The following is a 27,856-nucleotide window of genomic DNA, read 5'->3' as shown; positions in this document are numbered from 1 at the left end:
TATGAACAGTGAAGCTCATCATTTCTGGAAACTGAACCCATTTAAAGACATTTTTAAATTGAGAATGGAAGCTCTTCATTTGATCTTGTAGCAGTTTGTCATTTTAGAACTAAGTTATTCTCAGAGCTTCTAAGTTGTCTTTTGTGTGTTCCTGTCATACAACTCTAATTTGGAGTTATTTTTGGCTCTTAGATTTCCACTGGGTACTTTCACAACCCAGTGCTTATGAGATTTGCTTCTGTTCTCCCTGACTGCTTTGCATAAGGCCCTCCAGGCCCAGACCAGAGGCTCAGGCTGTATAAAAGGGGCCTTTGCTATGTGAGCTGAGCTGCGTCGGGCAGGCAGGGGCAGCAAGATGGCGTCACAGAGGCAGGTCCTCCTATCCTTGTTGCTGTGGGTCTCAGGTGAGAAGCTGAAAAGTGCCATAATCTTTCTGGAGTAGTGTCATTTTAAATGACATTTTAGGATATATAATGAGAAACACTGGTTATTTCCAAAATAGACCCAATGATGTACTGCCATGTGGTACCATTAGGAAGCACGTTTTCAATAACATATTTCAGCATGACTGGGATAAAGTGTGTCTGTATCACCATTTTTCTGATTGCAGGTGCTCGTGGGGACATCACAATGACTCAGTCTCCAGGCTCCCTGGCTGTGTCTCCAGGTCAACGGGTCACCATGAACTGCAGAGCCAGTCAGAGTGTTAGCAACTATGTAGCCTGGTACCAGCAGAAACCTGGGCAGGCTCCCAGGCTCCTCATCTATCATGCATCCAGCAGGGCCACGGGCATCCCAGACCGGTTCAGTGGCAGTGGGTCTGGAACAGACTTCACCCTCACCATCAGCAACCTCCAGGCCGAAGATGTGGGGCACTATTACTGCCAGCAGTATAACTATCCACCCACAGTGCTTCAGCCTCGAACACAAACCTGCTCCCCAGGGCGGCAGGTCATGGAGGTTTTGCTGAAGCAGCTGTTTCCTCTTCGCTAAGCCCTGAATATGTGTGTTCCGCTATTTGCCTGAGAATTCACTTCTCCTGACTTACTCCTTGAAGGGCTTGTAAGGCCCAGCAGAAAATGAAGGTATTGGATTTTTCCTGCATCCTCCACCCCTTTTTAAAAAAAGATTTTATTTATTCATTTGCCAGAGAGAGAGAGAGTGAGAGAGAGAGCACAAGAGGGTTAGCAGGAGGCAGAGGGAGAAGCAGGCTCCCCACTGAGCAGGGAGCCCGATGGGTACTCGATCCCAGGATGCTGGGATCATGACCTGAGCTGAAGGCAGCCACTTAACAGACTGAGGCATTCAAGCATCCCTTTTTGTGGGACGTTATGAAGACAAATGCTGTGAAGATGTTTTAGTGATTCTGTCAGGAGTTTTTGTGACCCAGGAAACTATGTGATTCCCAGGATCCCACGGCAGAAGTGAGCCAGGAAGGTCTGACTTTAGTCCTGACAAAGGGCCATGAACTTTCCACCCTGTGGATCAGTTATCCCTTCCTTTTCCTCTTGGACTCTGGGACATTTCTCTTCTATTTCCTTATTCACTTTTCTTCACCCTCCATCACCTTCCCACTCTGAACCTTCCCAGGATGAAACCTTTGAGCTTTCCTATTCAGAATCTACAAAGTGGAAAGTAGTGTCCCTCTCGCTTTTTCCTTCCATGGGCTCTGTTTCCCAGCCTTCCTGGGCAGTGTCCTGCACATTCATTTCTGCTCCAGCTCCTTTCCTACCTCCCTTCTCTCTCTTCTCCATTTCTCCCAGGAGTACTCATTCTCACAAAAGCAATTCTCTCATTCTTCTTCTTCTTCTTCTTTTTTTTTTTTTTAAGATTTTATCTATCTATTTATTGCTGCTGGGGAGGGGCAGAGGGAGATGGTGAGACTCTCAGGCAGACACCCTGTTGAGTGGGGACCTGATGCCTGCTCCATCTTACATGCCTGAGTTCATGGCCTGAGCAGAAACCAAGAGTCGGCTGCTCAAAAGACTGAGCCACACAGGTGTTCTGATTCCCTCACTCATTTTAAACCCGTCACTTTAGGAACACAGGATACTGTGCCTCAGCACCTTTTTTCACCACTTGTCACGTTTTTCTTTAAAGTCATCCTTTGGGCATTCAGGTCCAGGACCCCAGGACCATGACCTGAGCTGAAGGCAGAAGCTCAATTGACTGAGCCACCCAGGCATCCCTGAGATGCTCTGCATTGTAATGAGGGAGAACTTGTCATGATTTTCTGGTGGTGCACCTAAGGCATGGCCATGGGAGTTACTGATCGAGATTGGGTGGGGAAGAGACAATTGGAGGAGGGTCAGCCAAACAATGGAAGGGTCATATACTGAATACAGTGAAACCACCAGGAATTGTGACAGGCTGTGAGAGGCTGTAGGAGGCAGGAGCTAAAATATTCCAGAAACCAGGAGAGACCATGGGGCTTGTGTTTATCAGCAATAAGGAGTGATACTAGAGTGGCATTGTCTACCTATCCTGATTTCAAACAAACTTCCAGTTTCTAGGCAGGCCTAGAAGTCTCTAGAAGTGGCTGAAGGGGGCGATAGAAGCTCTGTGAGCAGGCTGCCGGGGAAACACAGAATCTCAGGGCACTTTTAGAAGAGACAGGGGGCTACTGCGCATCTCAGTGGTTTGGTGGGGAGCGTCGGGGGAGAATGTGTTCAGGTGGTGAGTCCTTTTTCTCTCCCGCCTTCCATATTTTTTGTTTGCCACCCTCTTAAAATCTGTTTTGCTGTTCTTTCCAAATTTAAAACATTTTCTAGTGACAAAAGGAGCCTGCTCTTGCTCCTGGTTTTGCACTAGAAGTCTTTTCTTTTAATGTTAAAAATATGTTGGGAAAAAAATGATGTGCATTGGTTCTAGCACAAGGATAGACCGAGATTTAGTGTTTTCTCCTTTGTGAGATGTTTGTTCTGGATTAAAATTTGAATGGCAAAGTCAGGAAATAGGAATGCTCAGCAGATGGTGACTACAAACTTCCAGTAGATAGGAGGTTCTGTGTGGGGACGGCTGTTGGAGGCAATGGAAAACATCATAAGGACCTGAGTGGAGAGGGCCAGCCTAGGGCTGTTATGACTAGCATGAGACCCAGAGAGAGGATTGAAGTCTGATGTGGGGTCCTGTCATTATGATGGTACATCCTGGTGTTGTAGGACAGAAGTCAGCCATATTGTCGTTAGCTTGCAGGCTGTGGATGGTATGAGTCTAATCTGTCCTAGAGCTGCTGCTCTGAATGGGTGGGCACCCCATTAACTCAGATGGAAGGGAAGTAAGTGAGGGCCTTCTGTCCGTGCTAGTGCAGGCTAAGCAGTGCTTCCTGGCTGGGTGGAGGGGCCTCTCACTGGCCCTGCAGCTGATGGAGACTCTCTCTTGGGGAATGGCCAGGGACACAGGAGCATGGGAGAGTGTCATGTGCCCACCGGAAGCTGCCATCAGAGGCACACTGGGCTGAGGCGGAGATGCTGTGCTTCTGTTAGAGCTGGAGTGGGCCTCCCAACATGAGGCCAGGCCCTAAGCAAGCCTGTGTGTTTGGTGGCATTCATTTCCTTTCCCCTCCCAATACCACTCTTCTCAGGAGCATGAGGGTCCCCTCTGAGGGAACTCTCAACTTGGGGCCATTCTCTCACCTGGACTATAAAAGCAGGAGTCTGAGGATCTGGCACCATCAGGCTTCCGCTAGCATTCCCAAGGCTGCTCAGACCCTGTCCGTGGAAAAGACCCAGTGAGCAGCATCAGGCCTGTGGTGGAAGCAATAGGGGTGGGAGGTTGATGCAAATCCCCAAGGAGGATGAAGGCAGAACTGTCCAAGGTCCAAGGTCCAAGGTGGTGTTGATACCAGTTGATGCTGCCATCAGCCACTCCCCTGGGCCGCCTGCCCTTGCCTGGCCCTCCCCCTGATAGATGACAAACAAGTAGAATGATTGGTTAGGTGATGGTAAATCACATGGAATTCACACGGGTTTGTCTTCTGGGCTTTGTCACGGTGCCTGCACATTACACTTCAATGTTAGAGGCAGGGTGAATGTGAAGTTAGGCACAGGGGTTCTCCACTCTGAGTAGGAGTGACTGCTCTGCCTGGAAGGGCTTCGAGGGGAACATGACATTGGTTTCCAGGACTGAGCAGATACAGTCCCGGGCTTCTCCATACCGAGGCAAGTTCCTTGATTAGTGTCTGTTCCCAGCCTTCACCAAGGTTCCATGCTCAGTCCTCTCACCCTTTCCAGGTCCTGAGGGCATGTCAGGACTTCATTTGAGGGTCTTTATTCAGTGGGGCCGACTTCTTCTCCCCATAGGAACCAGGCAACCCTGGTTCACTCTTTTATAATCTCATGGCTTTATGTTCCAGACAATAATCACAATTTGAAATACATTATTGTGGTAATTCTAGGGATTATGAGTGTTCCTGAAATAACCTATATCTTCACAGTAAGAGAGCCCAGGGCACTCCCCCACGTGGCATCTCAGACTAGAAGGCAAAGATTTAAGAAAATGGTCCTCAAATCCCTTGGGACATGCTTGAGCTATATTTGGAAATTTCTGGTGACCCAAGTCCCACAGGGTGTTATGAGAGCAGGGGTCCCCTTTGGGCACAACCTGAAGCTCTTCTAAGCAGTTTTGCATGTTGTGTCATTAGACAAAACCACAGCCTGCACTCAGCATCCCTAAAGACAGTTGGTCTGGGCCATGGAGTAGCAGCCTCCGGTCCAGCTCTCCGAGATGGCGTGCAGGCCTCCCTTGCTGTGGATCCTGCTCCAGGTGAGAGGGGGGCACACAGAGAAATGGTGGGCAAACGCACTGTGGCCACAATGATTTTGGTGTCTCTGGGTTCTTGGTGGCTGGAATTCAAGCATTTGGCGTGGGGTTCCGTTAACCAGTTACCTTCTGTTTTCTGGTTCCTCAGAGTGTTGTCCATGACTTTGACTACAAGGTCATCAGTGCTGTGGCCTCCACTGGGATGCTCTCAGTACCTCTGTCAAATTTGTTGTGTTTCTATTCCAGGCTGCACTGGGGACATTGTGCTGACCCAGTCTCCAGCCTCTTTGACTGTGTCTCCAGGACAGAGGGCCACCATCTCTTGCAAGACCAGTCAGAAAGTTGGTGACATTTTGGGCATTACCCACTTTATTATATGGTATCAACAAAAATCAAGACAGCATCCAAGAATCCTGATTTAGAAAGCATCCAGTTGAGTGTCTGGGGTCCTGGCCCGGTTCAGTGGTGGTGGGTCTGGGACTGAATTCAGTCTCACGCTTGATTCCATGGAGGATGGGGATGCTGCCAGTTATTACTGCCAGGACAGTAAGGAGAATCCTCCCATGGTGCTCTGGGTGTAAACAAAATCTTCCCCAGGTGGCTGCTCAGTGAGGCTCCATCCCTCAGGTGTTCCTCCTTATGACTCAGGGTCTCTAGGTGGTATGGGTAAAAGGGTCAGAGTATGAGAAAGGACAATCACAGACTGACATGTGTCTGTGTGTTTGTGTTTTCCACGTAACCTGTTTTATAATTTAACGATCCTATGACTACAGGGGTCACATAGTCACCTCCCCATGTTGTTTAGAAACTAAGAACTGGATGTAGTTGTCTGTGCTCCTTTGATTCAGGTTATTCTATCTCTGTGTCTTTCTCAAAAATGACTTCTTATGTCCTAGATATATTTGCTTCTCCTTTTCTCCTTGTCCAATTTTTATGTCCTTTTTCTATGATACCTATCATGTATCTGGCCAAGATCTTCTCTTGTCTTCTTTTTCTGTTTTCTTGAACATTACAGGTAGAGTGAACTCCAGAAGCCTGAGTGTGCACAGTGTCAGGGATGAAAGGGTCAGTTTTCACATCCGTCTCCACCCCTACCTTGGCCTCCCTTGGGCTTCTGTATCCTCCCCAAGGGGACCTGGGAAAACTGACAAATAGTGCCCTGTAACATGTCAGTGTCCTCAGAATTCTACTAGTTTCTAAGCTTGTAACACTGTATCACCATATAGGAATTTTACTGTCCTATTCCTTTTATATTGCCCCGCAAAAATTTAGCACAAAGTTAGTGGCTAAAACACACATTGATCATCACATAGTTTCTAGGAGTCAGGCTTCTGGGCAGGGTTTAGTTGGGTTCTCTTCTTGGGGTCTTCCAGGATGAGACAAGGTGTTGGCCTGACTCTCTTCTCATCCAGAGGCTTGGAGAATCTGTTTCCAAGGTCATTTCAAGGTGTGGGAAGGATTCTTTTCTTTGTGACTATCTGACTAAAGGTCCTGAACTTTGGTGGCTGCAGGCCGGTGGTCACGTCAATGTCCTAGAGGCCACTTAAATTTCCTGATATGTGAGATCCTTACTAATCATAGCAGCAAGGGGAAATTCATCCACAAGGGAGAGATCTTAGTTCCTTCCTTAAGGGCTTCATCTTGATTTAGTGAGGTCCAGCCAGCATAATCTCCATTTTAATTATCTCAGAATCAACTGATTTGGGATGGTAGTTACACTGCCAATTCTCTTCCCTTCTGCAATATTGCATGGACTAGGAGGAAGTCACAGATTCTGCCCACACTGAATGGCAGGGCATGTAGTTGTCATGCCCCCCTCCCCCCCCCCCCCGGAATGTCTGCTACAACTGTGGCACTTACATAAGGCTTTTTTGTTTGTTTATTTCCAAATTCTTTCTCCCAAGAGTCTCCAGTGCTGAGGACATCAAATACAAAATCTCCCCAGGTAATGGATCATGAATTGCATCAGACCCACCCCTCAGGACCATGTTTCCCTTCTAGCTTCTCATATTTCTCCTGTTGCTTCTCAACTGAAGAAATAGCTAATGTTTCTCACGGTTTTGTGTTAAATTTGTAATAAATTGATAAACAAATAATATTAGACATCTAACTTGAAAAATGCCTGAATTAGGAAAGAAAGAACCATCTCATAGCAATGGCTTAAGCTCCTTCCCTAGGAACCTAGAAAATAAAGAGCAAACAAAAACGAAGCAGATAGAATGAAGGAAATATAAAAATTAGAGTGGAAATCAATGGAATATATATTCTAGCCCCTCAAAACTTAGGATCCTTTTAAAACCAGCATGGGGTCACTACGTTTGTATCTTTAGGGTAAATACCCAGCAGTGCAATTGCTGGGTCATAGGGTAGTTCTATTTTCAACATTTTGAGGAACCTCCATGCTGTTTTCCAGAGTGGTTGCACCAGCTTGCATTCCCACCAAGAGTAGGAGGGTTCCCCTTTCTCCACATCCTCGCCAGCATCTGTCATTTCCTGACTTGTTAATTTTAGCCATTCTGACTGGCGTGAGGTGATATCTCATTGTGGTTTTGATTTCCCTGTTGCCGAGTGATATGGAGCACTTTTTCATGTGTCTGTTGGCCATAAGGATGTCTTCTTTGCAGAAATGTCTGTTCATGTCTTCTGCCCATTTCTTGATTGGATTATTTGTTTTTTGGGTGTTGAGTTTGCTAAGTTCTTTATAGATTTTGGATACTAGCCCTTTATCTGATATGTCATTTGCAAATATCTTCTCCCATTCCGTCAGTTGTCTTTTGGTTTTGTTCACTGTTTCCTTTGCTGTGCAAAAGCTTTTGATCTTGATAAAATCCCAATAGTTCATTTTTGCCCTTGCTTCCCTTGTCTTTGGGGATGTTCCTAGGAAGATGTTGCTGCAGCTGAGGTCGAAGAGATTGCTGCCTGCGTTCTCCTCAAGGATTTTGATGGATTCCTTTCTCACATTGAGGTCCTTCATCCATTTTGAGTCTGTTTTCGTGTGTGGTGTAAGGAAATGATCCAATTTCATTTTTCTGCATGTGGCTGTCCAAATTTCCCAACACCATTTATTGAAGAGGCTGTCTTTTTCCATTGGACATGCTTTCCTGCTTTGTCGAAAATTAGTTGACCATAGAGTTGAGGGTCTATTTCTGGGCTCTCTATTCTGTTCCATTGATCTATGTGTCTGTTTTTGTGCCAGTACAATGCTGTTTTGATGAAGACAGCTTTGTAATAGAGCTTGAAGTCCGGAATTGTGATGCCACCAACTTTGGCTTTCTTTTTCAATATTCCTTTGGCTATTCGAGGTCTTTTCTGGTTCCATATAAATTTCAGGATTATTTGTTCCATTTCTTTGAAAAAAATGGATGGTACTTTGATAGGAATTGCATTAAATGTGTAGATTGCTTTAGGTAGCATAGACATTTTCACAATATTTATTCTTCCAATCCCAGAGCATGGAAGATTTTTCCATTTCCTTGTGTCTTCCTCAATTTCTTTCATGAGTACTTTATAGTTTTCTGAGTATAGATTCTTTGCCTCTTTGGTTAGGTTTATTCCTAGGTATCTTATAGTTTTGGGTGCAGTTGTAAATGGGATTTACTCCTTAATTTCTCTTTCTTCTGTCTTCTTGTTGGTGTAGAGAAATGCAACTGATTTCTGTGCATTGATTTTATATCCCGACACTTTACTGAATTCCTGTACAAGTTCTAGCAGTTTTGGAGTGGAGTCTTTTGGGTTTTCCACTTATAGTATCATATCATCTGCGAAGAGTGATAGTTTGACAACTTCTTCGCCGATTTGGATGCCTTTAATTTCCTTTTGTTGTCTGATTGCTGAGGCTAGGACTTCTAGTACTATGTTGAATAGCAGTGGTGATAACGGATATCCCTGCCGTGTTCCTGACCTTAGCTTTCAGTTTTTCTCCATTGAGAATGATATTTGCAGTGGGTTTTTCATAGATGGCTTTGATAATATTGAGGTATGTGCCCTCTATCCCTACACTTTGAAGAGTTTTGATCAGGAAGGGATGCTGTACTTTGTCAAATGCTTTTTCAGCATCTATGGAGAGTATCATATGGTTCTTGTTCTTTCTTTTATTAATGTGTTGTATCACATTGATTGATTTGCAGATGTTGAACCAACCTTGCAGCCCTGGAATAAATCCCACTTGGTCGTGGTGAATAATCCTTTTAATGTACTGTTGAATCCTATTGGCTAGTATTTTGGTGAGAATTTTTGCATCTTTGTTCATCAAGGATATTGGTCTGTAGTTCTCTTTTTTGTTGGGATCCTTGTCTGGTTTTGGGATCAAGGTGATGCTGGCCTCATAAAATGAGCTTGGAAGTTTTCCTTCTATTTCTATTTTTTGGAACAGTTTCAGGCGAATAGGAATTAGTTCTTCTTTAAATGTTTGGTAGAATTCCCTGGGGAAGCCATCTGGCCCTGGGCTTTTGTTTGTTTGGAGATTTTTGATGACTGTTTCAATCTCCTTACTGGTTATGGGTCTGTTCAGGCTTTCTATTTCTTCCTGTTTCAGTTGTGGTAGTTTATATGTCTCTAGGAATGCATCCATTTCTTCCAGATTGTCAAATTTGTTGGCGTAGCGTTGCTCATAGTATGTTCTTATAATTGTCTGTATTTCTTTGGTGTTCGTTGTGATCTCTCCTCTTTCATTCATGATTTTATTTATTTGGGTCCTCTCTCTTTTCTTTTTGATAAGTCTGGCCAGGGGTTTATCAATCTTATTAATTCTTTCAAAGAACCAGCTCCTCGTTTCGTTGATTTGTTCTATTGTTTTTTAGGTTTCTATTTCATTGATTTCTGCTCTAATCTTTATGATTTCTCTTCTCCTGGTGGGTTTAGGGTTTCTTTCTTGTTCTTTCTCCAGCTCCTTTAGGTGTAGCGTTAGGTTGTGTACCTGAGACCTTTCTTGTTTCTTGAGAAAGGCTTACCGCTATATATTTTCCTCTCAGGACTGCCTTTGTTGTGTCCCACAGATTCTGAACCGTTGTGTTTTCATTATCATTTGTTTCCATGAATTTTTTCAATTCTTCTTTAATTTCCTGGTTGACCCATTCATTCTTTAGAAGGATGCTGTTTAGTCTCCATGTATTTGGGTTTTTTCCAAATTTCCTCTTGTGATTGAGTTCTAGCTTCAGAGCATTGTGGTCTGAAAATATGCAGGGAATGATTCCAATCTTTTGATAACAGTTGAGACCTGATTTAGGACCGAGAATGTGATCATTTCTGGAGAATGTTCCATGTGCACTAGAGAAGAATGTGTATTCTGTTGCTTTGGGATGGAATGTTCTGAATATATCTGTGATGTCCATCTGGTCCAGTGTGTCATTTAAGGCCTTTCTTTCCTTGTTGATCTTTGGCTTGGATGATCTGTCCATTTCAGTGAGTGGAGTGTTAAAGTCCCCTACTATTATTATATTATTATATTATTGCCACTCCTGCTTTCTTCTGATGTCCATTAGCATGGTAAATTCTTTTCCACCCCCTCACTTTAAACCTGGAGGTGTCTTCGGGTTTAAAATGAGTTTCTTGTAGGCAACATATAGATTGGTTTTGTTTTTTTTATCCATTCTGATACCCTGTTTCTTTTGATTGGGGCATTTAACCCATTCACATTCTGGGTAAGTATTGAGAGAAATGAATTTAGTGCCATTGTATTGCCTGTAAGGTGACTGTTATTGTATATTGTCTCTGTTTCTTTCTGATCTACTACTTTTAGGGTCTCTCTTTGCTTGGAGGACCCCTTTCAATATTTCCTGTAGAGCTGGTTTGGTGTTTGCAAATTCAGTTTTTGTTTGTCCTGGAAGCTTTTAATCTCTCCTTCTATTTTCAATGATAGCCTAGCTGGATATAGTATTCTTGGCTGCATGTTTTTCTTGTTTAGTACTCTGAATATATCATGCCAGCTCTTTCTGGCCTGCCAGGTCTCTGTGGATAAGTCTGCTGCCAATCTAATATTTTTACCATTGTACGTTACAGACTTCTTTTCCCGGGCTGCTTTCAGCATCTTCTCTTTGTCACTAAGACTTGTAACTTTTACTATTAGGTGACGGGGCGTGGACCTATTCTTATTGATTTTGAGGGGGGTTCTCTGAACCTCCTAGATTTTGATGCTTGTTCCCTTTGCCATATTGGGGAAATTCTCCCCAATAATTCTCTCCAATATACCTTCTGTTCCCATCTCTGTTTCCTCTTCTTCTGGAATCCCAATTATTCTAATGTTGTTTCGTCTTATGGTGTCACTTATCTCTCGAATTCTCCCCTCGTGGTCCAGTAGCTGTTTGTCCCTCTTTTGCTCAGCTTCTTTGTTCTCTGTTATTTGGTCTTCTATATCGCTAATTCTTTCTTCTGCCTCATTTATCCTAGCAGTGAGAGCCTCCATTTTTGATTGCACCTCATTAATAGCTTTTTTTATTTCAACTTGGTTAGATTTTAGTTCTTTTATTTCTCCAGAAAGGGCTTTTATATCTCCCGAGAGGGTTTTTCTAATATCTTCCATGCCTTTTTCGAGCCTGGCTAGAACCTTGAGAATCGTCATTCTGAACTCTAGATCTGACATATTACCAATGTCTGTATTGATTAGGGCCCTAGCCTTTGGTACTGCCTCTTGTTCTTTTTTTTTTTGTGGTGAATTTTTATGCCTTGTCATTTTGTCCAGATAAGAGTATATGAAGGAGCAAGTAAAATACTAAAAGGGTGGCAACAACCCCAGGAAAATATGCTTTAGACAAATCAGAAGAGATCCCAAATCGTGAGGGGGGGAAAGGGGGATAAAAAGAGGTTCAGAAAGAAAAAAACAAAAAAAAGAAACACATAAAAGAAGAAAACCAATAAAGAAAAAATATGAAAAGGAAAAAAAAATATATATATTAGATAAACTAGTTAAAAACGTTAAAAAAGAAAAGGGTATAAGTTAAAAAAATTTAGCAGAAGAAGAGAAAAAAAAATTGAAAAAGAAAAAAAAATTAAACTAACTGCAAGGCTAAAGAATCATGGGGAGAAAGCCATGAGTTCCATGCTTTGCCTTCTCCTCCTCTGGAATTGCGCTGCTCTCCTTGGTATTGAAACTACACTCCTTGGTAGGTGAACTTGATTCTGGCTGGGTTTCTTGTTGATCTTCTGGGCGAGGGGCCTGTTGTAGTGATTTTCAAGTGTCTTTGCCCCAGGCGGAGTTGTACCGCCCTTACCCGGGGCCGGTCTGAGTAATGAGCTCGGGTTTGCTTTCGGGAGCTTTTGTTCCCTGAGCGCTTTCCGTAGAGTTCCAGAGGACGGGAATGAAGATGGCGGCCTCCCGGTCTCCGGCCCGGAGGACCCGAGTGCCCGGGGCCCCACTCCTCAGTGCGCCCCCAGGGAACAGTGCCCAATTACTCCCGTCACCCTGGCCTCTGGCCGCGCTCCGAGCTGACCGAGCCTGCGACCGGTTCAAGGTAACCCCGAACTTAGAGCTCACTCCTTGGCTCTGTCTCTGTAGCCGGCTTCCCCATTCTAATACTTGTAAGCTCTGCGACACTCAGACACCCCCGATCCTTCTGTGACCCTGTGGGACCCGAGGCCACGCTGACCCCGCGTGGGCTTCACCCTGGTTAAGCCTCTGGAGCGATGTCCCTCAGCGGAACAGACTTTTAAAAGTCCTGATTTTGTGCTCCGTTGCTCCACCGCTTGCCGGGAGCCGGCCCCTCCCCCCGCGGTCTATCTTCCCATTGCTTTGGATTCACTTCTCCACCAGTCCTACCTTTCAGAAAGTGGTTGATTTTCTGTTTCTAGAGTTGCTGTTCTTCTTCTCTTCGATCTCCCATTGGATTTGTAGGTGTTTGCAATCTTTAGATAAGCTATCTAGCTGATCTCCCGCTACCTGAAGTAGTCTCAGCCTGCTACTTCTCTGCCATCTTGACTCCTCCCCCTGTGTATCAGTTTTGAAACTATATTTTGTATAACGTATTCCTAAGAATCCTTGAACTTCAAAAATATTACTATTTCCTACAAAGCTTAACATGAAAACTTAAAATGTCTCCTTCTGTGTTTGGATGTTTATCTCATAATTTCTTGCCCTGAAATACCTAAAAAATGCAAAAAAAAACCTTCTACAGCTTCATTCTTGACACAGAAGGCTTTGAAATTTTCCTCTGCTACCTGTAGACTGAAGAAAGACTGTTCCTAATTCCTAAGAGGAGTCATTATCTCCTGTGTATGTAGGAACTTTGTTGTACCCTGGACAAAAAAAAGGGACTTCATCACCGTTGGTCACTGTACACCACACAGAAATCATCGGCATCTGTAAGGGATGTAAGAAGAACCTCCATGAGGTCCAGGTGGGGACTAGGAGTCTAAGAGTCTCTAATCTTGACCACTGTCACCTCAATGAGCAAGAACTTATGCAGGCGGGTTTTGTTGCACTTTTGTCTCTTTGCCAGGGGATGTCCCTTTGGAATCCATAAAACTGGAAGCCAGTGTGTGATTTGTGTCCCTTGGGGTGGTTCTCTTTTTGCTTTGGTTATGTGAGTCCATTATTCTGGTTTCAGGGTGTGTGGGTACGAGTGTGATGCTGTTATATATTCTGTAGGACTTGATCTATACATTTTCTCAAGCCAAACAGCACAAACTTATATTGCTTTGTCCAAGTTGATAGACAACTGAGTTGTGTCCAGACTGAATGCAAACGGAGGCTCTCTCTGCCACCCAGCAGAGGGAGTGTCCCCAACAGGAAGTGTTGGGGAGATTCTTGGGACCTGTGACTGAAATGCGTCACCTTTTCTAAAGAACTGCAAATATTCACCCACTAGAGGATGAACTCACAGAGAGTAGTTTTGGCTCCAAGCGACTCCCATATTTATGTGAATGTGTTGATCTTCTGACTTCATAAGTTATTTGAAAGCCCTGATCTCTGTATACGTAATCTGAATTCCATCCCAATATTGTTATTTCTTTTCTTTGCACGTTTTAGAATAAGTAAATACATAAATAAATTTTCTAGAGCTGAGATTCATGTGAGTCCTGTGAAGAAATGGGAGCATTGTTATTTTGGCTGCAGAGGGTATTGCTGTATTGATGCTAATCCTTGGGCAGGGCCCCCAGTCACCACACTCTAATTGGGGAAGGAGAGACAGAAGTTCAGAAGTTCCCTCTGAACACAGGCCACCTCATAATCCCTCTATTTAATAAACTCTTAATTCTGTGTAGCAGTTTGCATCCCCAACTCCAAAGTGTCTCCTGTGAGGGATGGAACTTCTGTCCTGAGGAGTTCTCATGAACTCCTACAGCTTTCTCATCAGTTAACAAATATTCTTCCATTGCTTTAATTTAAAATGGATTGTTTGTTTGTGTGTTTGCTTTTTCTCTGTGGACAGCTTGTTTCTTGTCTCTTCCATTAGAGCACGGCCTTCGCCCATGTGTCCTTCTAACAGAGAGCATTCTCATCAGGGCAGAGAGGACACATTCTGAGCTCAAGCCTTAAGCCTCAAGTTCCTTAGGGAAAATAAGAAGCAAGATTTTCTCCATACATCTATGGCAAAACCTTAAGGTCTTTCCTTTAAGACCTGGCCTTCCCATGAGTCAATGTGCTTGAGAGTAGGAACTGACTTAGGTCTAGGAACTGAGTCAGAAGCTGTGACTTTAGGCTTGAGGAACCCTGAGCTAGAGTTTTCCAATTAGAGAGACAAAATACTCTGAGGGTCAACACATTGACTTAATTTCTCATAACATGTGCTCAGTTATCTACTGCCACATTTTGTCTTTCTGACATCATTCATTCCCTGTGCATTTGGAAAATGGACAGCTTCTGCCTATGCAGGTTATTCTGACCATGTGGTATGTGCTACTCTCTGACGTCACTGGTCACAGGCATTGTTCCCTGGAAAGCAGACTCACATCGAGTTTAGCATGTCTGACACTGGCTGGGGAATGTTCTTGACATCACTATCTGCGGAAGGAGAATGCAGGATTCGGCAGAGGGGGAATGGAGCTGGGATGCAGTAGAACAAAAGCCTAAGCCAGCCCCCCAGGGGGTGAAGCCCTGTGGTCACCCTCCAGAGTGGACCTGACTGGCGACACATGGTTCAAATTCTTACCCAGGATATCATTGCTTCCTCTCCTGCTGTACCTTCATGCACATGTGATGCACCTGCCAGAGGTGTAGGCCTTTTCATAGTGGTTCCTCCTTTCTCCTCAGATTCCCTCACTTTCACTTTTATTTTTGTCCTTTATGGAATGTATGGAGAGTCTATCACATTATTTTTGTCATCGCTCTGGGACTTTGGATTTTTATTGAAGGAATTTTTTATGTTTGTGACAGGAAAGAAAAAGGACTTTAGCTTTGTTCAGGGAAGACCTCAAATCTGGGTCAATATCCATTCCATGTGTATGTTTTGGGAGGAGACTGATGTCCCTGCACATTGTGGAGAAGGTATCTCCACTCTCCCAGACCCCTGGGCACAAGGACCCACCCAGGGGTGGAGAAGCTCCAGTGCACAGAATCCAGGTGGCGGTCCCTGACCAGCTCTGTGGAGGACACCAAGCACTTTCAAGAGGGTCTTTACTCAGGGCACAGCCTCCTGGCTCTGGGTCTGCTCTCAGTGGCTTTGTGTCCACACTTCATCCTCCAGAGCAGCTGCTCGTGGTTCTGCAGGGTGGCATGGAGACCCCCCAATTGAGAAGGACTAGCCCATTGGGAGTGTCATCGTCTAATGGGAGTGAAGAAGGGACCTCTGTCTCTGACCAGCTGTAGACATGGGGTTCCATGATTCCCTCCTCAGATGTGATTAGTTAGTGAGGGTAGCTCACATCACTTCGAGATACACCTACTTATGTTTCCCAGGTTATTAAAAAATAATATAAAGATCCAGATGAAGAGTTAGATGGAGAGATACACAGGGGGATTGTGAGGATCCTGATTTCAGCAGCTTTTGTCCCCATGTAGCTGGGATGTGTCACCCTCCCAGTGTGGATGTGTTCACCAGACTGGGAGCTCTCTGAACCCTGCTCTATTGAGATCTTATGGAGGCTGTGCCAAAGACAGAAGTAGGCTTTGTTTATACTCAAATAATGACCTTCACACTTCTTCACTCAGGCTTTACATTCTAATTCCTTTGTGATAAGGAATAACGGCAGGAGATTGAAATCTTATATTTTGGCACCTCTTTAAATACATTTCTGGTTTGCAGTATTCTCATGCCTCTAGGATTTTCCCAGCCTTCCTTCTAAGATGGCCCCAGCTTCATGCCAAGCCACTCGAATGGTGTGGGGAGAGACCATCGTGTCTGTGTCCCGCTCAGCTTGGCTGAGGTTGTCACTGCTCAGGACATGACTACTAGATGTGTCTTCAGCATATCCAATCTTATGGCTGACATGGAAGAAGGAGGAAGAACACGTTTGTGTCTGGACCATGCAGTCTCTGCTCTAAGTGAATCTGCTTTGGTCCTCACCTTGCTGAGCCGCTTTTCATGCATTCCGGCCAGAGCGGACTGGTGAGGTGGCCCAGGTTGGGTCTCAGAGCAAATTGGGATCTCTGTCTCTGCTGTTGTGCCTTCTGCTGCTCTGTGCCCTGCCTGAGAAGAGGAAGGTGGAAGGAAATGATACTCTGAGGGTCCTTGCCATGGAAGCTGGGATTGGGAGTCACAGAGGGTCTCATGATGTTCGACATGTGCCTGAGAGAATCTTTCTCCAAGAAACTGATCCTTCATCCCGAAGTACTTCCTCTGAAAATCCAAATACATACATCATGCTCAACCTTCCCAAGAATTCCCTGCACACATGCCAAGCTCTCTTAACTATTTCCATATGATTTTAAATCAGACAAAATGAAAACCACCATTTTATTCATATGAACTTCCTAATGTTGAAGTATTTTTACGTTCTTTCTAATTCCTAATATTCTTGAAATTTACTATATCTTGTCACCATATTTTTATAATATAAGGGGAAGAAAATATTAAAATTTTATCTACATTTATGCATTTATGTTTATAGGTGATATCGATCTACTTATTCTTTTTCATGTTATCTTTTCATATCTTCTTATCAACATTAACTTTTTATTAAAAATGTTGAAAGATTTTTCTCCATAGGATTGAATCTAAAAGAAATAGTTCGTTGGATTCAAACACATTTGTAAAGCCAATGTATACCATACAGAAACATTTTTATTCATACTGTGATGCACTTACAGGGAAAAAATGGTTTCAAAGAATAGGTAATACTTCCCGTTCTAAAATAAATAAGTCATGGGGATGTATGGTACAGCATAGAGAATATAGCCAATGATATTTCATAACTTTGGATGGTGACAGACGGTAACTCTTACCATGGTGAGCTTTGCATAAGGTATAGAAATGTTCAATCACTACATTGTATACCTGAAACTAACGTTGTATGTTAACCATAAATAAATAATAAATAAATAAAATAGGTAATAGATTTTCGTTCATTCTCTGGCTGTTCTACCACTTTGTTCTTAAATGTTGTCTTTATTTTTATTTGTTCATTAAACTTCCATAAAAGTTTTTTAAAATTTTTTTAAAGATTTTTATTTATTTATTTGACAGACAGAGATCACAAGTAGACAGAGAGGTAGGCAGAGAGAGAGGAAGGGAAGCAGGCTCCCCGCTGAGCAGAGAGCCCGATGCGGGACTCGATCCCAGGACCCTGAGATCATGACCTGAGCCGAAGGCAGCGGCTTAACCCACTGAGCCACCCAGGTGCCCCCATAAAAGTTTTAAAATCAACTTGTTCCTAATAGGTTAAGAAAATTAAAAAATGAATGACCAAAGTATGTCTCCATCGAAGACAGTGTTTTATCTTTCTCTTTGCTTTCTATGATACTGAAAACCTATGGATTTGTACAGGAATTTAGGAACCAAGGAGCTAAACCAGGCCCCCTTCCTAATAGATGTCATACAATGGTCGATTCATATCCCTAACCAGGGCCCTGGAGAGCTTTACTTATGTGTTGACATTAAAAATCAGCAATGATGAGGCACCTGGGTGGCCCAGTCAGTTCAGCTTCAGACTCTTAATTTCAGCTCAGGTCACGATCTCAGGGACGTGACATCAAGCTCTGTATTGGGCTCTGTGTGGAGTGTGGAGACTGCTTAAGATTCTCTCTCTCCATCTCCTTCTGCCCTTCTCCCTGGCCCCCTACTACGAATATTTAATGTTATCATATTCTGATATAATAATTCTATTAGTGCACTTGTCATCCTTAAACAACAAGTAGCCAGTTATTTTACTAGCAAAAGAATCTTACTTCAGAAAAGGAGAAGCATTGCAATTTGGATCGAAGCAAACTATGGCAAACTGCTGCTGAGTCTGAAGAGGGAAAAGGAAGGTCCACTTTTATTATGCATTAGGAGGAGATTGGGGAGGGTTGTTTTGAAAAAATGCTCACTGGAGAAGGACAGTTGGAGGTTGTGGTGGTTTCTCATTGGCTGCAAGCAGTTGTTGCTGCTTGCAGGGAGAGATCATCCTTCTTTTTCTTACAAGCAGGAAGTGAATTCCTACATGAAAAATGTCCTCCCTTGTCGAGATAATTCTTACACTTCTTCTTACCGTTGGTTACACAGACTCTAACCATGGAATGGTATGTGTAGGAGAACTTCCCAGCTTAGATGAGGTTTCCTTTACTCTTTTTTATCCAACAAAGTCAGTATTGTTTGTCAAGGAGAATAACGACAGGGCAGGTGCATCTATGACTACTCTTGGTAGCACCCTCCTGTTAACAAACATGTAATAGCTGTGTTCTTCTCAATGACAGCAGGGCATTACCGTTCTCATTGCTCTGGCTTGTTGCCATGTCACCTCTTTACAGAGTCACGTGGAAAACCTGAATATAGAGTATCTTCTTTGTCATGATTAGGAGATACCATATTTCTTCCTCCCTTTTTTTGTTTGAAGCTATTCTTCAATGGAGGTCATGAGCAGAGCTCCTATTTGAGGGCGCTGAACAATAGGGATGAAATCAAGAGATATTTGTTTAGAAGCAGAGGCTGGGGACTCAGGAGTGCTCTGTAGAGGAGCACAGTTTGTGCACTGCAGAAATGTGCCCAGCTAAAGGGAATTAATAGGGCTGAAATGTAGCTCTGCACATTTGTTTGCTGAGCCATGTGAATAGAATTTTGTTAGTAGGATATGCGTCCATATGGTTCATTAGTACATGGACAGTTCTTCTCTTGATGAGCTTGTGGAATTGGACAGATGTCATCCTCAAAGCACGGACTCATTCTCTTGTGATAGCATGTTCACTATAGCTCGGCACCATTCTCCCCTCAGGCTTATAAAACTCAAGACAGGATTTGAGGGGGACAACGGACAGAAGGAAGTCCATTAGTCTTCAAACTCTGTCTTTAAAACAGAAAGAAGCAGTTCATTGTTCTATCACAGCACCAGGAAACTCGACTTTTAGAAGCAGGGCATCTGAATTCTAGTTGGAGAATCACGTACAGCATATCAGATAGGAAGTCCCAGTATTGTGTTTGTTCTGAATCTCTGATTGTAAGAAGAAGTCTCATAGCTGAGAATCTGAATTCAGCCTCGGTAGAAAAGCAAGATCAGGAATTGGCAAACTATGGTTCATGGACTCCATCAGGCCCACTGCCCGCTTTTGAGGGACTTGTATGCTAAAAATTGCTTTTTCATTTAAATGGTTGAGAAAAGTGAAAAGCAGATTAATATTATGTGACACAAGAAAAGTAGGTGAAATTCAAATTCAGGGCCTTATGGGTAGATACAGTTATTCTCTTTCACATTAGTATTGATTAAGACTACTTTTGTAATACAAAGGTGCATTGACTCTCAGACACCAGGTTCTAAAGTGTGGAAAGTACCTTAAGGAGAAGACAGGGACGTGGGCATTGCCATCTAGCTGCTAGTCACATTTGCCAATTCTCAAAAGTTAAAGCAGGAAGTGAGATCTTATTCTCCCATAAATTTGCAGGGAATATATAGTCTGTTGGAACTTGAGGCAAATGAGAACAAATTTGCCATTTTCCAAAATTCTGTACAATTGAGGAGCTTCCACGTAATATTCAATGGAAATGAATTAATCCTCAATGTAATAATAAGCTAAAAGAGTCTTTCTTTGGCTCACTTCATGAACCCTGGGTCCTGGGATTGAGCCCCATCAGGCTTCCTGCTCAGGGGGGAGGCTGCTTCTCCCTCTCTTCCCTGCTGGTGCTCTCTTTTGCTCTTTTTGTCTCTAATAAATAAATAAAGCCTTAACAAAATAATAAGCTAAAATACACATCTCAGCAAGACTTTCCCAAATTCTATATATGAGGCCCTGGAGTGGCTTAGTTGGTTAAGTGTCTGCCTTAAGCTCAGATCATGATCCCAGAGTCCTGTGATCAAGCCTTGCATCAAGCTTCCTGCTTGGTGGAGAGCCTGTTTCTCCCTCTTCCTCTGCCTGCCGCTCTACCTGTTTGTGCTCTATTGCTGTCAAATAAATAAAATCTTTAAAAAAAGATTCTGTACATGACTTCCAAATGATGCATGTGCTCAATTACCATCATGTGAACTGGTATCAGTATTTGGCAGTACCTATCTGTGTGCAAAAGATATTTACAAAGATATTTGGAAGGCAGAGAGAGAGCAGAAAAAAGAAAATTATTAGCAAAGAACGCATTGTTTTAGGGAAAGTTGCCCTCCAAAAAGGAATGAAAGGGGTCTATCAATGGGTAGGCTACTAGTTTTGACCGGGAAATTCCAGTTCAGCTGGTTAACGATTGCATTCCTGGGGGTGAAATTGCATTTAGTTGAGGTGTTAAATCTTGGTTTTCTAACACAGAGCCTTAACTTAAGTGACACCATTTTGATCCTGTGGGGTTGTTTCATTTTGTTTTTGTTTTGCTTAACAATTTTTTTAAAAAGAAGGATTAGAGAAAGGGAAATTATTTAGGAGACATAAATGGACGCCTGACTTGTGTAGTTATTGTGAAAAAGCTTCCTTAGTATTTCTGTCCTCAGGGTTCCCTCAGGTCTTTTTGTGTGGAAGGTTCTGGAAAGGCTAAACCATATTGCCTTGGTACTCTTCACTGCAGGTGCCATTAAGACTCTGATTATCCGATGCATTCCTGTAGAATGGTTCTCACAGAGAGAGGGGAGGAGAAACATGGCCAGAGGGGCTCACTTCTCTGCAGTGGGAACCAGGCAGCACAGTCTGAAGCACATAGCTTTCTGATTTGCCAGATGGCCTTTGCCAGAGCCATAGCTTTTCTGATCATAGAAAATACTAGGGTATTTGAGAGACTGAAACAGGGAGTTGCCTGAGCCTGCTCATCTGGTCTCTCTACACATTTTTGATTTACCCAATTCATGATAATAAATACCTTTCTGCTTGAATTAGCCCTAATGTCTTCTTTTATGAAATGGCTCAATCACAGAACATGTGCTAGTAATCCTGCTACCTTCAGTTAGATGAATCCATATCCTTGAGCCTACACATGGACTTCCATCTATGATGTCATGATGTTTGTTCATTAGGCTTCCTGGGAAAGCTGGGAAAGGTGACTCTCCTAGTCTGTTTGGGTTGTTACACTGGAAAGAACCTTAGCCTGGGCAGCGTGTAAACAACAGAAATATATTTCTCACAGTTCTGGAGGCTGTGGAGTCCAAGATCAAGTTGCTGGCTAATTTAGTAATGGTGAGGACTCACATTCTGCTTCCCAGATGGTTCCTTCCTGCTGTGTCTGGACATGGTTGAATGAACCAAGGAGCTCAGTGGGGTCTCTTTTTAAGGCACAAGTCCCATCATGTGTGCTCCATCCTCATGGCCCAATCACCTACCAAAGGCCCAATTGCATAATATGATCACCTTGTAGTTTAAGATTTCAACATATGAATCTGTGGGGAACAGATCATCACACCATAGTGGGATCCAACATTGACCTATAGGATCATGTAATTATTATTTATTTTTTTTAATTAAAGGCTCCCTGCTGAGCAGAAAGCCCGATGCGGGGCTTGAACCCAGGACCTGGGATCATGACCTGAGCCGAAGGCAGCGGCTTAACCCACTGAGCCACCCAGGCGCCCTGGATCATGTAATTATTGACAGCCTTCTGTTTGATAATGGCCCTTTGGGACCAATGGGAAGCTATTATTTTCAATCTTGGCCCATTTTTCAGCTCTTTCCAAAATGACTTTGACTCCAATCTTTTGATCTTATTTTTTTCCAGGTCTGATAATTTGTCAAAACCAGTAGTCTGTGTCAGTGAATTGACTATTTCTGCTGTCATCATATATAACCTTTGAATTTAATGTACTGTTGTGATTTCCTTTTCTCAAAATCATCCTTGGGAAGAGCAGCAAAGTGGCATCATAGCAGCAAAATTCTCTGACAAACCTCAGGCATAAATTTGTCCCCATTTACAGAAACAATTCATAAAAAAAGGAAATATCTGGGTTCATCTGGAACTGAAAGCTCTTGTTTTTGTATCTCTAGTAACTGACTAGTCAGTATTTCACTCCTGGTAATAAATGTTTCATTCTGTCTTCATGTCTCTTTTCTTACTTGGGAAAGTGGGAAATGAGGTAGTTCATATATGCCCCGATGGTCTGTGCACTGGGGTTCTCTGTTAAAAGTTCTTAGGACATAGGTTGACTTGTTTCCCCCTTGGTTTCTTTTGGCTACAGAACAACCTGTTAAATTGTTCCAATTTCATCCAAGTTTCTTCAGTGTTAATTATGTATAAAATAAGGGGGGATCATTACCTAAGGAACAGTCTAAAATATTTAACACATTGACTATGCATCTCCAAATTGTAATTTTATCCTCAAATTCACCAACAAGGCCAGAGAAATCATTCAACTGATATTTTAGAGACATGCCAACTGTTGATAAAACAAATATTAATATTTGTAGGATGAAATTGAGATGGTAACACATATTGTTAAAGAATCAAACTTGATAACTTCCCTTTCCCAAGATTCTGATATGCTTCCTCTCCGAAGGCTGAGTTCTGTCCCTTATGCCCCACTTGAGGACAAGTGATATTACCCATGAATTCATTTTTCAGTCAGTCTGTTTAATGTTTAATGTTGGTAGTTTCATTTAGTCGTTATTTTCTCTGTAAATTGCAAGAGCTGTGACCTATGTTATCAGAGTGTTAATAGATTTCACCATTAAATGAAAAAAAAAGATTGGATAATATCTCATACCTGGAATTCATCACATGAATGTGGACTTAGAGATAATAGGGCTTTCATGGGCTATAATGGTTTGTAGGAAGAAATAACTCCATTCAAACCATTAGGACCTCCATTGAGTGAGAAAACGTATATTCAGATAAGTATACTAATTGGTATATGATTTAGAAACAAAGATATTAAGGAAAATTCTTCAAGCCAGGTTAGTTATATATCTGGTCCTGGACACCAGTTAGTTATTTATGGGGAGTTACTGGACTCATATTAATCCATTTAATGTATAAGATAATTGTACAAACATAAAAAAAATGTATCTACATGTACATATATTATACATACATGCATATATATATGCCTATGGACATACATTCACATATACAATTTTATTTAGGTACTTTAGATTTAATCACACTTAATAAGTCAGAATGATCTACAGAATTTGTCATCATTAATCAAAGTAATCTTAGATGTTTCTACAATGGGGTGAATTTTACACTTTTAATTCAAATATTTTTTTAAACATTTCTTTGTTTTATATCTTCTTATGAATGGATTCCCAAGATTCCTTTTTTTATGCCATCATGTTTAATAAAACCTGTCAATTTCTATGGGAAGATGCGTAAAATCTGTATTAGCCAGATTTTACACACTGTATTAACAAACCAGTCAAAAACTCAGTGGCTTGCCATACTAAGCATTTGTTTCTATATTCATGGGATGTTCAGGTTGACAATAATTTGGATAATGCACACAGGACTCAGCTGTGTGGTTCTTCTGCAGGGAATTGAATGGTTCTCCAGTCTAGGGATTGTTTTTGATCTGGGGCCAAGACAGAGTATGGTGACTCCCCATGGCACATCATTGTCATGGCAAGCTGTAGGAGTGCAGAGAAACCACAAAACAAGCAAATCTAAGTCCAGTTATTCTGACAGAATTACATATAATTTTGTTTTATTCTTACTGTGGTCTTCATAATTCTTTAAATTTCTACAAATCATTATTCTTTTTAATGTTTAAGATACATGATCATGTTATTTCTGAATAATTATATTTTTCCGTATTTACAGTCTAAAAAGAATTTTGTAATTCTATTTTGTATGAATTAGAATGTAAAATTGGGGGGAGGAGTCAAGATGGCGGAGAAGTAGCAGGCTGAGACTACTTCGGGTAGCGGGAGATCAGCTAAATAGCTTATCTAAAGATTGCAAACACCTACAAATCCAACGGGAGATTGAAGAGAAGAACAGCAATTCCAGAAACAGAAAATCAACCACTTTCTGCAAGGTAGGACTGGCGGAGAAGTGAATCCAAAGCGACGGGAAGATAGACCGCGGGGGGAGGGGCCGTCTCCCGAGAGCGGCGGAGCAACAGAGCAAAATCAAGACTTTTAAAAGTCTGTTCCGCTGAGGGACATCGCTCCAGAGGCTTAACTGGGGTGAAGCCCAGGCGGGGTAAGCGCGGCCTCAGGTCCCGCAGGGTCGCAGAAGGATCGGGGGTGTCTCAGTGTCGCAGAGCTTACCGGTATTAGAACGGGGAAGCCGGCTGCAGAGACAGAGCCGAGGAGTGACTCTCAGCTCAGGGTTGCCTTGAACCGGTCGCAGGCTCGGTCAGCTCGGAGCGCGGCCAGAGGCCAGGGTGACGGGAGTCATTTGGCGCTGTTCTCTGAGGGCGCACTGAGGAGTGGGGCCCCGGGCTCTCGGCTCCTCCGGGCCGGAGACCGGGAGGCCGCCATCTTTAGGGAAGCTCTATTTTTAATTTCTTAAGGAATCTCCACACTGTTCTCCAAATTGGCTGCACCAACTTTCATTCCCACCAACAGTGTAAGAGGGTTCCCCTTTCTCCACATCCTCTCCAACACATCTTGTTTCCTGTCTTGCTAATTTTGGCCATTCTAACTGGTGTTAGGTGGTATCTCAATGTGGTTTTAATTTGAATCTCCCTGATGGCTAGTGATGATGAACATTTTTTCATGTGTCTAGTAGCCATTTGTATGTCTTCATTGGGAAAGTGTCTGTTCATGTCTTCTGCCCATTTTTTGACATGATTATCTGTTTTGTGTGTGTTGAGTTTGAGAATTTCTTTATAGACCTGGATATTAGCCTTTTGTCTGCACTGTCATTTGCAAATATCTTCTCCCATTCCGTGGGTTGCCTCTTTGTTTTGTTGACTGTTTCCTTTGCTGTGCAGAAGCTTTTGATCTTGATGAAGTCCCAAAAATTCATTTTCGCTCTTGTGTCCTTTGCCTTTGAAAGAAGTTGCTGTGGCTGATATCGAAGAGGTTACTGCCTATGTTCTCCTCTAGGATTCTGATGGATTCTTGTCTCACATTGAGGTCTTTTATCCATTTCAAGTTTATCTTTGTGTACGGTGTAAGAGAATGGTCGCTTTTCATTCTTCTTCATATAACTGTAGAATTTTCCAGCACCATTTATTGAAGAGACTGTCTTTTTCCACTATATATTTTTTCCTGCTTGGTCGAAAATTATTTGACCATAGAGTTGAGGGTCCATATCTTTGCAAATCAATCAATGTGATAGAACAAATCAATAAGAGAAGAGAGAAGAACATCATGGTCCTCTCAATGATGCAGAAAAAGCATTTGAAAAAATCCAGCATCTGTTCCTGATTAAAATGCTTCAAAATATAGGGAGAGAGGGAACATTCCTGAACTTCATAAAATCTATACAATGATATCTTAATGTTTCTTCTGACATTTCTTGCAGTATGTAGATAAAAAACATGAAACTGACAGTAGCTCCATAATTTCATACACTTCAAAACACCTGTTTATTACATTCTACCTGTCCCTTTAATTACAACTAATCTTAAAATTGTCTTATTAAAGATTGTTTAGTATGAAGTTTTATATAAAATAGTGCTCTTCATCAAATGTGACAATATTTAAATTTAACATTTACTTCTAGGACTGTGGCTACTTAGCTTATGTTGCTGTAGCAGTTTTCAAAACCGAGATCCTAAATTCCCTGAAGAATTCTCATAATTCTCTTTTGACACATCGGTATGCTCTGCTCAGCTCATTTCAAGTGTAGCTACCGTCTCTCTCTGCACAACACTGTTGCAGTATCATAGACTATATTCCCTTCCTTGTTCCTTTCATCCCTGTGACTTACTCATTCCATAACTGGAAGTCCGCTCCTCCCAATCTCCTTCACATGTTCATCCCCTCCCGCCTGTTCCTTTCCCTCAGGCAACCACCAGTTTGGTCTCTGTATTCATGGGTCTTTATGCTTTGGGGTTTGTTTGTTTGTTTTGCTTTCTGTTTTAGATTCCACATATAAATGAAATCATATAATGTTTGTCTTTCTCTGGACTTACTTCATCTCACATAATACCCTACTGGTCCATCCATGTTGTCCCAAATGGCTCGACTTCATTCTTTTTATGGCTGAGTAAAATTTCATTGTATATATGGACATCGTCTCTACAGGATTAGGAGCTTATATCTGCTATGGGTTTCCAAGTCTGTTCGGGAGCTTGAAGAGAAAGGTATACTAATGATTCTCAGCCATATTTCCTGTGGGGTTAGTGTGTATAGAATGTTATTTAGAGAATATAGCACAAAAACAGTGTAACAGGGAAAGAAGAAATTCAGAGAGTGGGAAAATAAGCAATAATAAATTCTGAAGGATATCAAATATTATCCTAGTGAAAATATCACAGAATTTCTTAGCTCAAAAATGTATGTAATTGTCTTGCCACAAATATGCCTCAGGTTTCTGACCCTCAGGCTGAGTAATTGTCCCTGACCCATGCACACAAGCCAGGAGGGTCAGGGTAAGGTTTCCGGTGGCTGTCGCTGGCAGCTCACTGCTCAGCGGACGGGCTGATCATGTCCCTTCTGGAGCTGGTTGTGCCCCGCTGAGGCAGTTTTCTCCCAGGGGTCCAGACTCAGTGCAGAGCACTCATCTGCACGTTACTGCCCTGGGTTCACCAGCACCTGCCTCTGATACCAGCTCAGAGTCTCTGCTGGGCCCGCTACCTGCTCATCCAACACACGTGCCCAGTGGGGACCGCCAAACTGAGAGGTTTGTGTTCAGGCCTGAACCACTGAGAGGATACTGTATACTTTGCTGACAGTAATAAACTCCCACATTGTCAGCCTCCACCGTGCTGATTGTCAGGGTGAAATCTGTCACTGACCTGCTGCCACTGAACCTGTCCATGACCCCAGTGAAATGATTGGAAACCTTATAGATGAGGAGCTGTGGGGACTGGCTTCTGCCGGAACCAATGCAAAGAGGTGTTTCCATTACTGTATACGAAGCTCTGACTGGCCCTGCAGGAGATGGAGGCCAGCTCTCCGGGGGTGACAGACAGAAACAGCGGGATCTGTGTCAGCACGATAACCCTGCTGGATCCTAAAATATTGAGAGATAAGTATAGGTTGTGGAGAAACATTATAAGCCATTTTTATGATTTTAAATTTCATTGATGATAGGCTAAGTATTATTTTGTGAGTTGATTCCTACTCTAAGTATTTCCAATCTCCATGGATAACCCAAGAATTGCAGGGCACAGAGTGACCTCATTTTTTTTTTTTTTCAGCATTTCGCTAAAGCACTGTAGTTTCCTCATAATTTTCACTGATCTCAAAACCAAATTCCCCTATTGGAGGTCAACCTCACTCCTGGACAGAGCACACATAGGGACTAACAACACCCAGACAGCTCACCCTCCTCACCACAGTCTCCTTACTCATCCTCCTTCTGCTCTTACCTGGGACCCAGAGCATCAGCAGCCCCAGGAGCTGAGAAGGGAAACTCATTTTGAGAAGCTGAACTGATGAGTCCTAGTAAGTAAACACAAGCTCAGAACTGACCTTTATGTCAGACTTCCAAGGCAAGGTCCTCCCCAAGGGACAAAATGCAAATCCCGTGGTGCCTGTGGTAGAGTGGAAAGAGCCAAAGGCAGAGTGCAGGTTCCT

The 27,856-nt window shown here is 42.8% G+C and overlaps 2 gene segments (V, D, J or C); one reads left to right on the top strand and one right to left on the bottom strand.

The window, feature by feature from the left end:
- Window positions 1-27,856, bottom strand: part of LOC125109330 (immunoglobulin kappa variable 2D-29-like) — a 664,016-nt gene that overhangs the window by 92,220 nt on the left and 543,940 nt on the right.
- LOC125109339 (immunoglobulin kappa variable 3-20-like) overlaps window positions 1-27,856 on the top strand; it is a 67,828-nt gene that overhangs the window by 36,515 nt on the left and 3,457 nt on the right. Inside the window, 2 exon segments of the V gene segment in view lie at window positions 611-909; window positions 24,541-24,546. Of these exon segments, the coding sequence occupies window positions 611-909; window positions 24,541-24,546 (305 nt within the window).

Source organism: Lutra lutra, chromosome 9 (genome assembly GCF_902655055.1).
Source record: "Lutra lutra chromosome 9, mLutLut1.2, whole genome shotgun sequence".
Lineage (NCBI taxonomy): Eukaryota > Metazoa > Chordata > Mammalia > Carnivora > Mustelidae > Lutra > Lutra lutra.
This window is presented reverse-complemented; position numbering and strand designations above follow the sequence as displayed.